The sequence below is a fragment of the Bufo bufo genome, chromosome 9 (genome assembly GCF_905171765.1).
Source record: "Bufo bufo chromosome 9, aBufBuf1.1, whole genome shotgun sequence".
Classification (NCBI taxonomy): Eukaryota; Metazoa; Chordata; class Amphibia; order Anura; family Bufonidae; genus Bufo; species Bufo bufo.
Genome location: NC_053397.1, coordinates 156293163 through 156305826, shown reverse-complemented (window position 1 = coordinate 156305826; position 12664 = coordinate 156293163). Strand labels below are relative to the sequence as shown.

The following is a 12664-nucleotide window of genomic DNA, read 5'->3' as shown; positions in this document are numbered from 1 at the left end:
CCTCCAATACCTCTGCTTTGTCATTATCATAATGAAAGCACAGGTAGGGTTAGCAGCCCCCGATGTGTATTACAGACTGTAGCACACATCATAGGTCGGGACTGTCATTATCATACACAGCCTATGGTAATGACAGCACAGCAGGGCCGATATACACACAAATACACATACTGTACACCGCATAACTACCGTTGGCAAAAGACGCAGGACTACCAGTGGCAATACATTTATATTGCAGGACTTCCCCTTATAAGGCTACATTCACACGACTGCTCCATGTTTTGCGGCCCGCAAATTCCGGATACGCAAAGCATGGATGCTGGCTGTGTCCGTTACGCAATTTGCGGAACAGGCCGCACTTTTAGAAATGCTTATTCTTGTCCACTGGGTAATTGGATCATCGGCAGTGCATTGACACCGCAAGATCATCGCTAACGAGCATTACTAGTAAGGCTTGTTAGCAATAATCTGTTCCATTGTCGGCCAATGTAAAGGGCCCTTTAGATTTCTGCCCCATATTTGCAGTTTTATATGTTGTGGATTCATATGCAAATTAACCCCATTCACTGTGATTACTCATACTGGCTTCTGCACAGAAACTGCATCAAGAAGTGTCATGTAACAGATTTCAAAGGACGGGAAGAATTTCCACTGAAATCAATAACAGGTGTTTTCTAGGCTGATTTCATGTCCGTTTCATCATGGATCACAACCTGTGCAGTGCCCATAGACACCCCCTATATATAAGCTCCATTAAGGCATATGCATATAAAGACCCTCAAGGGGTGGTAGTGAGACACCTTTGACATCACCTGTCATAAATTTTAGCAATACGCAGCTCGCCTCTTCCTTTTCTTAAGCTAATCCTTGTTGTTGAAGCATGTGCAAGTATGTGGCCTCCAATAGGCTTTTTAGGATCAGCCTGAAAACTAGAGCAAAGCAAAAGAAAAAAGCTTCTAAAGTATGAACAGACATAATTTATGTTGTATTTTATAGTATTAAACCATCATTACTATTATTTCTATTACTATTATTTAAACTAAACTGAATATTCTATTGGTACAACTGCAATGTATTTCAAAGACCTGCCGTCTTCTTCCTCAGGCACGTACCATATTGGTAAAGGCAAGGAAATTACCATTTTATAGGTGGGAACAGGATATAACATGAAATACTTTAAAAAGGAGAAAAAAAGGGGAGTAATGCATAATAATAAAAAAAATAATCTATGAACACATTGTAAGAAGGTACAAGGAATCATCGTGGATGATAGGTACGTGTCACCGAGGTTCCTGGTTCCTGACACCGTTTTTTATGTGTCAGCAGCAGTTGCTGTTTGACACCTTGATACTTAGTATGGCTATAATAGATGATCCGGGACGGCTCTTACTGAGACTAGTCCTGGGTGGGTGACTACTCCCCATGTTCCAGGCTGGGTTTTGCCAGGCATAAAAACCAGCCAGCACTGCCAGGTGGAGAGGATTACCTCCGTCTGACAGTGAAGCTCAGGATGTCTGTGTGCTATGATCTGATTGCTGTGTTGGGATCTGCAGCTTGAGTCGGGCCTAGAGGGCTCAGACCCCTGTGAGGGCGAACAGGCCGCCTAACGCCTGCCTGTGGACTTGACAACGCAGAACTTCCAACAGGGTGTGAAGTAACACCCAGGAGAAAAGGTGACTATTTTGTATATGAACTTTTCATGTGTGTGAACGATCACCAAGCAACTTGCATTTTTGTTTTGCTTTCACGTGTGAATAAACACTGATGTTTTGAACCAAGAACTTGTACTTTGCCTCTGCACCCACTAATCCTAACTACCAGAGCGAATCCCCACATTTGGTGGAGGATGTGGGCAAAAGCAGTGAGGCTGGCGTGAATGGCAATACATTTTTTGGTTTGCATTTTTGGGCACAGTTGTATGTCGTACATCAAACCAGCAAGACCAACTTGCACCAACGGGAGGCTAATAAACAGCAGCAAGAGACCAACCAGTTGCTGCTACAACACATGATGGCTTTGCAGACAGCAGGAGCAACACCAAGCGTCCACGATGCCCGGAAAGCAGTCCGTGCAGCCATCCCTAAGATGACACCCGCAGACGACATCGAAACATACTTGGCGATGTACGAGAAAGTGGCCACCAGGGAAAAGCTGCCCCAAGACCAGTGGGCTGAGGTCATTGCTCCTTTCCTGGCATAAGAATCCCAGTGCGTATATTTTGACTTGTCGGACTAGCAAGCGGCCGAATACCCGAAGGTAAAGGGTGAGATTTTAGCAAGACTGGGGTAAATGTGTTGGTCCAGGCCCAGCGGGTACATCAGTGGGGGTTTAAGCCGGCTGAGCCCGCGAGACCCCAGTATTATGACTTACTCCACCTTTTCCAAAAGTGGCTACAGCCTGATGTGCTGAGCCCCACGGCTTTCCTGGATAGACTATTGGCTGACATATTCTGGAGCTGTGGATCGGCCAGGTGTCTCCTGGAAATGCCCTGGAAATGGTGGACCTGTTGGAATGCTATGAGGCAACTAAGAATCTTAAGGGGCGTTCTTTCGGGAGGGGGGCAGGTAAACCCCAGAACTCACCACCCCAGGCCCAATGGTATGAGCCAGTGAAACTAACCTAGGAGGTTCCCACTATGGGTCGGACCAAGGTAATCTGCTGGAGGTGTCAGGAACCTGGCCATATAAGGGCTGAGTGTCCCCATCGGGTTGAGCCTATGGACACTAATTGTGGTTACCGTCAGTCATTGTATGCTATAAAACTGTGTGCCACAGGTACCCCGGAGGCTCTAAACCACTTGTTCCAGGTGGAAGTGGGAGACACTCAAGATGAGGCGCTGCTGGACTCAGGGAGCTTGGTGACCCTAGTAAGGGCTACCCTAGTGCGGTCGGCTGAGTATACTGGCTGGAAAGTTGGGGTGATGTGCATTCACAGAGATTTACAAGACTACCCAACAGCGCTGGTGACTCTAACCACGGTAGTCGGCAGGTGGACCCACAAAGTGTCAGTCGCCACAAATTTGCATTACAAACTCATAATAGGGAGAGACTTTCCGGGTTTCCCAGCTCTATGGCCGGTTGTGAGAGTGACTGATACCCCTGAGTTCGATGCGTATCCCATGCCCTGGGTAGACGAGCTGATTGAGAGGTTAGGACAAGGGCGGTATTTTTCGGATTTGTCCCTCAACAAAGGGTACTGGCAGGTACCCCTAATGGAGGCTGCCAAAGAGAAAACGGCCTTCATCACACTGGAGGGGCTATACCAGTATAAGGTTTTAACCTTTGGTCTGCATGGCGCCCCCACCACTTTCCAAAGGCTAATGGATATTGTGCTGCGACCACATCGTCGGTATGCTTCGGCTTACCTGGACGATATTGTCATCCACAGTATCGACTGGGAAAGTCACCTGCCCAAAGTGCAGGCTGTAGTAGACTCCCTTAGAAAAGCTGGACTAACCGCTAACCCCCAAAAAATGCACGATAGGGTTAGAGGAGACAAAATACCTGGGGTATGTCATTGGGCGCGGAGTGATCAACCCCCAAGTAAACAAAATAGAGGCTATTATAAATTGGCCCCGACCTGTCACTACTAAACAAGTAAAGTCATTCCTAGGAATGATAGGCTATTACATGAGATTTATTTCCCACTTTGCTACTATAGCTGCGCCATTGACACGGTTATTGAAGGGATGCAATTCAGTGATGGTTCACTGGAATGACCGGGCGGAAGAGGCTTTTTCCGCTCTGAAGTCGGTCCTGTGTGGGTCCCCGGTTTTGGTGACGACTGACTTCAAAAAGGAGTTTATAGTACAGACCGATGCCTCCGAAGTAGGCCTCGGTGCTGTACTGTCTCAGGAAGTTAATGGGGAGGAGCAAGCTCACCCCAGCCGAGACCAGGTACAGTATAGTGGAGAGAGAGTGCCTAGCTATCAAGTTGGCACTCGAGTCTCTCCGCTATTATTTGTTGGAGAGAACACTCACTGACCACTCCCCTCTCAAGTGGATGAGCCAGGCCAAAGAGAGAAATGCCCAAGTCACCAGGTGACTCCTGTCCTTACAAAACTTTAAGTTCTCCGTAGAACACAGGGCAGGCCGGTTGCAGGGAAACGCGGATGCCCTGTCCCGAGTATACTGTATGGAATTTGTTCACCCCCTCTGGGTTGAACAAAGGGTGGAGGTATGTAAGAAGGTACAAGGAATCATCGTGGATGATAGATACGTGTCACCAAGGTTCCTGGCTTCGATGGAGTAAGAGCCGTTTTTTATGTGTCAGCAGCAGTTGCTGTTTGACACCTTGATATTTAGTATGGCTATAATAGCTGATCCAGAAAGGCTCTTACTGGGAGTAGTCAAAGTGCTGGGTGGGTGACTACTCCCCATGTTCCAGGCCGGGTTTTGGCAGGCATAAAAACCAGCCAGCACTTCCAGGTGGAGAGGATTACCTCTGTCCGACAGTGGAGCTCATGAGGTCTGTGTGCAGTGATCTGAGGGCTGTGTTGGAATCTGCGGCTTGAGCCGGGCCTGGAGGGCTCAGACCCCTGTGAGGGCGAACAGGCCGCTTAAAGGGGTTGTCCGGGATTGGGGACATTGCTGTAAGAGAACACCAAGCACATAAATATTACATACAGTCCTGTCATACCTTTGCAAGACTTTCCTGATGCCCCGTTTTCTTGTCCTAAATTCTCTGCCGGAAGTGCCACTTTTCAAAGATTCTGTGACGTACCGGGTCCCTTTCTGCAGAGCAAAGCCTCTGCTTCCGCTTCGCAGGGAGCCCGGTGATGTCACAGCCAGCCTCAGTGATTATGCAGAGCGCACTGAGCGGCGGAAACTAGGTGACAATAGATTGCCCCAAGCCCGGCCCCTCTGGTCCGGTTTACGTCACCGGGCAGGGCGTATTCTTAGCAAGGATGGAGGGACTGAGCCAGGAGGCGCTTAGGGGCGTGACTAAGAGGGAGGAATAGTTGCGGCAGGAGGCGGAATATGAATTAGGGGGACGGCTGCACGAAGGAAACAACGCGATGCTGCGCTGGAAATTACCGCACACATAAACATAGAGGTAAACAATCAGTGGGGGACTGTGGGAACCCAGCTGAAGTGTAAAAATACCTAAAAACATCTGGGGGCCCTTCAATCCACTATTAACAGTGATTTAACAGTTTTTTTTAAAAACAATCTTGATCCCGGACAACCCCTTTAACGTCTGCCTGTGGACTTGACAAGGCAGAACTTCCAACAGGGTGTGAAGTAACACCCAGGAGAAAAGGTGACTATTTTGTATATGAACTTTTCATGTGTGTGAACGATCACCGAGTAATTTGCATTTTTGTTTTGCTTTCACGTGTGAATAAACACTGATGTTTTGAACCAAGAACTTGTACTTTGCCTCTGTGCTGCACCCGCTAATCCAAACTACCAAAGCGAATCCCCACAACATGCTAAAAAGATTAAAATACCAACTTATGCCTCATTCATACATCAGTGTTTGGTCAGTGTTTTCCATCATTGATTATGAGCCAAAACCAGGATAGGAGCCTCCACAGAGATAAGGTATAATTGAAAAAAATCCAACTGTTCTGTCTTTAGAGTCACACCTGATTTTGGCTCAAAATCACTGATTGAAATCACTGACCAAAACACTGATGTGTGAATGAGGCATTAAAAAGTACACTGAATACTGAGGTAAAAATTACTCTTTCAATAATTTCATTCAAGCCCTCCGGGTGGAGTGTTTGAAGTTTGTAAATCCAGAAGAATTCGCGATTTATCAGAGTGTTAAACCTATTGTGTGTAATAACATGATAATTGATTTTATTCCAAATTGTTAAAGATGAAAAATCACGGTCATGTGCTGAGTGCATATGCCATGAGAGACTATGATCGATGTTTATCTTTGCCTCATGGATTGAATAGTCCTCTTGAAGGGGTTATCTGATCCTGTAAACACCCCTGAAATGCCCGAGTCCCTCATACAGATCATACTTACCTGGTCCCCAACGCCTGCGTCCCTCCGGATCCCTGCACGGCCACCACATCTCTCCATCATGTAGATCACAATATCCGGCGACGGGGGGTGCAGCCAATAGCAGACCTCGACGGTGACCTGCCCCCTTGCATCACGTGTGACATCACCCGTCACGCTAGAGGAGCAAGTCACCATCGCGGCCTGCTATCGGCTGCACTCCACACCACCGCCGGATATTATGATCTGCACGACGGGGAGATGCAGGGATCCGTAGGGACGCATGCATTGGGGACCAGGTAAGTATGATCTGTATGAGTGACCGGGGCCTTTCGGGGATGTTTATAGGATCGGATAACACCTTTAACATACTGAAGCCTGCATGGACATTCCATCAAATACAATACATATATCCAGCCCGCCCCCTCCACTGTGATGTCCTGATCCTCCAACTCTGGCCGGCTCAGCGCATGCACACTAATTATGGTGAGGCCAATCCCCACCGCAGGGCATTCAATGTGCAAGCACCGACAGTTGATTTTTCCGAAGGACAATGCTCACCAGCCGGTCGGAGCTGAAGGAGGATCGGGACGTCAGAGCGGAGGGGGTGGGCTGGAAGGAGCAAGGGGAGGTACAGGAAACAAGTGAAGAGGAGGGCTTGGGCTCCTATAACAGTTATGCTTGCCCCGCTGGGCACTTTAAGACTATATTTGCATATGAATCAGTTTAATTTTCTGCTCTTCGGAAACACACATAATACTAAGAAAGGTATGTTTTGAATTGTGTCAGGCAGCACTATATAGCCCTGGACTGGGTTACATATAGTATGATTTGCTGACAGATTCCCTTTAAAGGGGTTGTCTCACTTTAGGAAATGGCATTTATCATGTAGAAAAAGCTAATACAAGGCACTTACTAATGTATTGTGATTGTCCATATTGCTTCCTTTGCTAGCTAGATTAATTTTTCCATCACATTATACAGTGCTCATTTCCATGGTTACGGCCACCCTACAATCCAGCGGCGGTCATGCTTGCACACCACATAAAAAAGTGCTGGACTATGCGCACTCCCACAGTCCTAGCCACCAGAGAAGTGCAAGCACGACCACCATTTTTCGATTATAGGGTGATCGTAACCATTAAATGGAGCAGTGTATAATGTGAGGGATAAATGAAACTAGTTAGCACACTACGTTAGTAAGTACCTTGTACAGGGTGGCCCACAAAAAAATAGCCCCCCTCCAATATCTCCAAATTAAACTGCCTAATCTGTCTTAGTTGTTTACAGCAACCAATCAGAGCTCAGCTTTGATTTTTTCAGAGCCCTATAGGAACTGAAAACTGAGCTCTGATTGGTTGCTATGGGCAAATAAGACCGATTTATTATTCAGTTTGTTAAAAGTTGCTTATTGTGTCAGAAAGATGGTGTTCTCCCTCGAACAACGAAACAACGAATATTGATGTGGAAGGCTATGTGTGAAGCAGATTGTATAGGGAAACACAAGAGACCTTTTCCAACAGGTACCCAGGAACAAAACCACCAGATATACGTTGTATTCAGAGTCTGGTTCAGAAATGGCATCAAACTGGCTCTTTTGCAAACATGAAGAAACTGAGGCCTCCATCGATCAGGATGGCTGAAGTTGTGCATAAAATTTAGCAGGGGATTGCAAGAAGCCCCAATAGGAACTCCACAATCTCATTTGTGGGGTTCCAATGGGAGACAGGAGTCTGTTCCCTCTGTAATGTGAGGCAGTGACAGGCATCATGGCTGCTAGGGGAGATTTATGGCAGGAGTTTCCATGGCTTCCCTGGCAATCATCAGGTCTGAGGCAGTCAGTCAGGGGAGAGTGTTTGGTGAAACAGAGTCTTGTGGAGGCTCTGTACAAGTGGTCTCAACAGGGTTGGCTGGGGGGCCACAAGGCTAGTGCAAGCCGGAACTTGGGGTGACACCGTGATGCCTAGGACTAAGGGTCATGAGGACTACTGGGCCACAATCCCCGCAGAAGCTGTTGAAGGGTTAAACCATGTGAAGAAATGAAATAGGGCGGCACTCACTAGCGTAATTAAATAGTGACTTAATTAAGTCACTATTTAATTACGCTGGTGAGTGCCGCCCTATTTCATTTCTTCACATGGTTTGACTTGTTATATCTCATCTTTGGAGGGCTGAGCACCGCTGACAGTGTTTGCAAGAGACTGAACGGTGATTGATTCCCATGTGCCGTGACTTGCGGTGGACTCTGCGTGCCGCTCCTTATCTTATTGTTGAGAACTGTTGAAGGGTTACAGCCAGGAGGCTGCGGGACTATAGGGCTGAAGAAAGCCGCACTTATGTTCCTTGTGTGAATAGCTCTCTGTATAGGTGAGTCAGGGCTTATGTTTTTGTAGTAGTTAGTGCCTAGACGGGCAGGTCTTTATTTTGTATGATTTATGTTTTTGCTGGTGGTGAAAATAAATCTCACGATGGACCTGGAATCCAGTAGATGGTGGAGATAATTGTGAGAATGACCCCCGAAAGAGAACTAATCCATCACTCCACTTACATGCAGCGGGCATCATTGCCCGCAGCATGTAAGGGGTTAAACAGCTCCGATCAGCGCACCTGCTAAACTGGGCTGTTAGAGCATGAGCTCAGCTGTTATGTTACAGCCATGCCCCTGCTCTCCACTGAACGGGAGATCCATGCAGTGCTTAGACTGGACCACCATAAAAGGAGTACTGGTGGTGACTCAGGGGTTAAAACTTGAAATGTTGCATTGTTAATTGTTTTTATTTGGTTTAATACAGATTATACATAAGAAACAGAGTGAAGATTAGGCCTTATGCACATGGCTGTATTCGTTTATGTGGTCCAAAAATCATGGATATGCAAAAAAAAGATACGAGCTGTGTGCATACTGCATTTCCCTTTTTCCAGGTCCTGCAGTCTGTTTCAAATGCCTATTATTGTCCGCAAAACACAATGTTTCTCTTACTTAGTGATATTCTGGGTGAGTGGGTTGCGATTCAAAGGAAAGCTGGGTACTGGGGCTGTTTAGCTACTGGTGATGTTACAACAAAGGAATGCGTGATAGCTAGTAAAGTGTGTGTCCATTGTGGGGACTCGCTCTGGTAGACAGGATTAGCAGACGCAGTATAGAGGCAACAAGAAGTTCTTTGGATCAAACAGTTCAGTGTTTTATTCATACTTTAGGCAAGTGACAAAACAAGCAGTCATATTCAAACAAAAAGTCACCTTGAGGTGTTGGTGGTAATTCACACCATGCAGCAATTCTGCCTCAAAGAGTCCTTGCTGATAGCAGCACCAACCTGTTTTCACGCCAGACAGGTAGGAAGCCTTCATCCAGACACAAGGCTCCCAGATCCCAACACAGAGACCTGGCTTCTGAGCCCAGCTGCCTATTTAAGGACAGCCAGGTGCTGCCAAAACCTGCACCAGCATTTAAAATCCGGTCTGGCATTTGACCTCATCTGGCTGTAAATCAGCCCAGCAGCACAGGCTGGGAGGAAAATACCTGTTTTCCCAGACCAAACCTCTCACTGTGTCACATACCCCTCCCTTTGTTCAACCCTGAGGGGGTGAACACACACCAGTGTACCCAGGACAGGGCATCCGCATTTCACTGTAACTGGCTGTCACGGCTGTATGTGAGCAACAAGAGCATACACAGTAAATAGAGCTACTGACCGGACCCAAACTAGGGAGGATAAAGGGTGACCCCTGTCAGACCCTCAAAGCTCTCCCTATGCTGCTAAGCACATGCCCGGATCCAAATGGTGGAACGAGGCATGCCCGTGTACCTAAGACTGATGACCACTGTAACCTCTACAATAGTGGAAGGGGCACGGCCACCGGTGCCCTGCTCAGTATATGGACGGAACCGGGGTCGCCTTGGATCCAGTCAGAAAACAAACAGAAACACTACAATGTCTGCACACTTAACTGAAGGAGCTGCAGGAGCAGTGAAGACAGATCCAAAGACAGCTGGCAATATCCAGAGTACTTGCTGCAGCAGAACACAGGTCCAGTGAAATGATAGCACACAAGTGAAGATACTCAAGCAAGAGATACAACTCAAATGAGAAATATAATCCGCACCCTACAAAGGAGGAGGGGTGATTTAAAGGCAGAGAAATCAAACACAGGAGGAACAGCTGGGAGGAAGGAAACAGAAAGTAAAGACCTCATCACAGGGGCGGAGAAACAGAGCAGAGAGAACTCCTCCAAGCTCTAGTAGTGACATCATCACAGGGGTGGAGAAACAGAGCTGTGAGAACGTCTCAAAGCTCTGGTAGTGACAGTACCCCCCCCCCCTCTACGGGTGGACTCCGGACACCCAGGACCCACCTTCTTAGGATGAGCCCTATGAAATGCCCTGATGAGGCGAGTGGCTTTAATGTCCGACACCGGAACCCACATCCTCTCCTCAGGACCATAACCCTTCCAATGAACGAGGTACTGAAGAGAACCGCGGACAATGCGAGAGTCCACAATTCTGGAAACCTCAAACTCCAGATTGCCATCAACCAAAATCGGAGGAGGAGGCAAAGAGGAGGGTACCGTGGGCTGGACATATGGTTTTAAGAGAGATCTGTGAAATACATTATGTATCTTCCAAACCCGTGGAAGATCAAGACGGAAGGCAACAGGATTGATGACTGACAAGATTTTATAAGGCCCAATAAACTTGGGACCCAATTTCCAGGAGGGAACCTTCAGTTTAATATTTCTTGTAGACAACCACACCAGATCACCCACATTCAGGTCCGGACCAGGCACACGTCTCTTATCAGCCACACGCTTATACTTCTCACTCATCTTTCTAAGATTACTCTGAATCTTTTGCCAAATGGTAGACAAAGACGAGGAAAATCTCTCCTCCTCAGGTAAACCAGAAGGAGCCCCTCCCGAGAATGTCCCAAACTGCGGATGGAACCCATATGCACCAAAGAATAGTGACTTATCAGAAGATTCCTGACGACGGTTGTTCAGAGCAAACTCAGCAAGAGGGAGAAATGAACACCAATCCTCCTGGTTCTCTGCCACAAAACAGCGCAAATATGTCTCCAGATTCTGATTGACACGTTCAGTCTGACCATTCGACTGCGGGTGAAAAGCAGAAGAGAAGGACAGCCGAACCCCCAGGCGAGAACAGAAAGCCTTCCAGAATCTGGACACAAACTGCGTGCCTCTATCGGAAACAATATCAGAGGGAATGCCATGCAATTTAACAATATGGTCGACAAAAGCTTGCGCCAACGTTTTAGCATTGGGTAAACCAGGGAAAGGTACAAAATGAGCCATCTTGCTAAAACGGTCCACCACCACCAGGATCACCGACTTCCCTGAGGAACGAGGAAGATCTGTGATAAAGTCCATGGACAGGTGTGTCCAAGGACGGGAAGGTATGGGTAACAGGAGAAGAGAACCTGAAGGCCGTGAACGAGGGACCTTAGCGCGAGCGCACGTCTCACAAGCAGCCACAAAACCCTCCACCGACTTACGAAGAGCCGGCCACCAAAATCTCTGAGCAATGAGATCTACCGTGGCTCTACTCCCGGGGTGACCAGCAAGAACAGTATCATGATGCTCCTTGAAGAGTTTGTGACGTAGCTCAGGAGGCACAAACAACTTCCCAGAAGGACAACGGGCAGGTGCCTCAGTCTGGGCAGCCTGGACCTCGGCCTCCAAATCAGAATATAGAGCAGAAACAACTACCCCCCTCCGCCAAAATGGGACCCGGGTCCTCGGAGTTTCCTCCTCCCGGAAAACAGCAAGAGAAAGCATCAGCCTTCACATTTCTGATCCCAGGGCGGAATGTAGCGACAAAATTGAATCTGGAGAAGAACAGAGACCATCTGGCCTGTCCCGGATTCATACGCCTGGCCGACTCCAAGTATGCCAGATTCTTATGGTCGGTAAAAACGGTGATAGGGGGCCTGGCCCCCTCCAACCAATGGCGCCATTCCTCGAAAGCCAACTTGATGGCCAACAACTCCCTATCTCCCACATCATAGTTTTTCTCTGCCGGGGAGAGTTTTTTAGAGAAAAAGGCACAGGGTCGCCATTTGGCAGGAGAAGGGCCCTGGGACAATACCGCACCCACACCCACCTCGGAAGCATCCACCTCAACAATAAAAGGTAAGGAAACATCGGGATGCACCAAGACGGGAGCAGACGCAAAACTCTCTTTAATCTTAGAAAAGGCTGCAAGCGCCTCCTCCGACCAAGAGGAAAAATCTGCCCCCTTTTTTGTCATGTCAGTGAGGGGTTTGACAACAGAGGAATAATTCAAAATGAACTTTCTGTAATAGTTCGCAAAACCCAGAAAGCGCATCAATGCCTTCTGATTCTCAGGAAGCTCCCACTCAAGTACAGCACGGACCTTCTCCGGATCCATGCGAAAACCAGAAGCAGAGAGGAGAAAACCCAGAAATTGAATCTCCGATATCATAAAAATACATTTCTCCAGCTTGGCGTACAATTTATTTTCCCGCAGAATCCGCAGAACCTGAAAAAGATGATCCTGATGGGTCTGAACATCAGGGGAAAAAATCAAAATATCATCAAGATACACCATCACAAATTTCCCCATTAAATGGTAGAAAATACTGTTAACAAAATGCTGAAAGACGGCCGGAGCATTCATCAGGCCGAAAGGCATAACGAGATTCTCGAAATGCCCGTTAGGGGTATTAAA

The 12664-nt window shown here is 47.5% G+C and overlaps 1 protein-coding gene across 1 annotated transcript in view; it reads right to left on the bottom strand.

The window, feature by feature from the left end:
• Positions 1 to 12664, bottom strand: part of DMC1 (DNA meiotic recombinase 1) — a 301837-nt gene that overhangs the window by 45011 nt on the left and 244162 nt on the right. The window contains exon 12 of the mRNA XM_040408781.1: positions 813 to 929. Within this exon, the coding sequence (XP_040264715.1) occupies positions 813 to 929 (117 nt within the window). The remainder of the gene's footprint in view (positions 1 to 812; positions 930 to 12664) is intronic.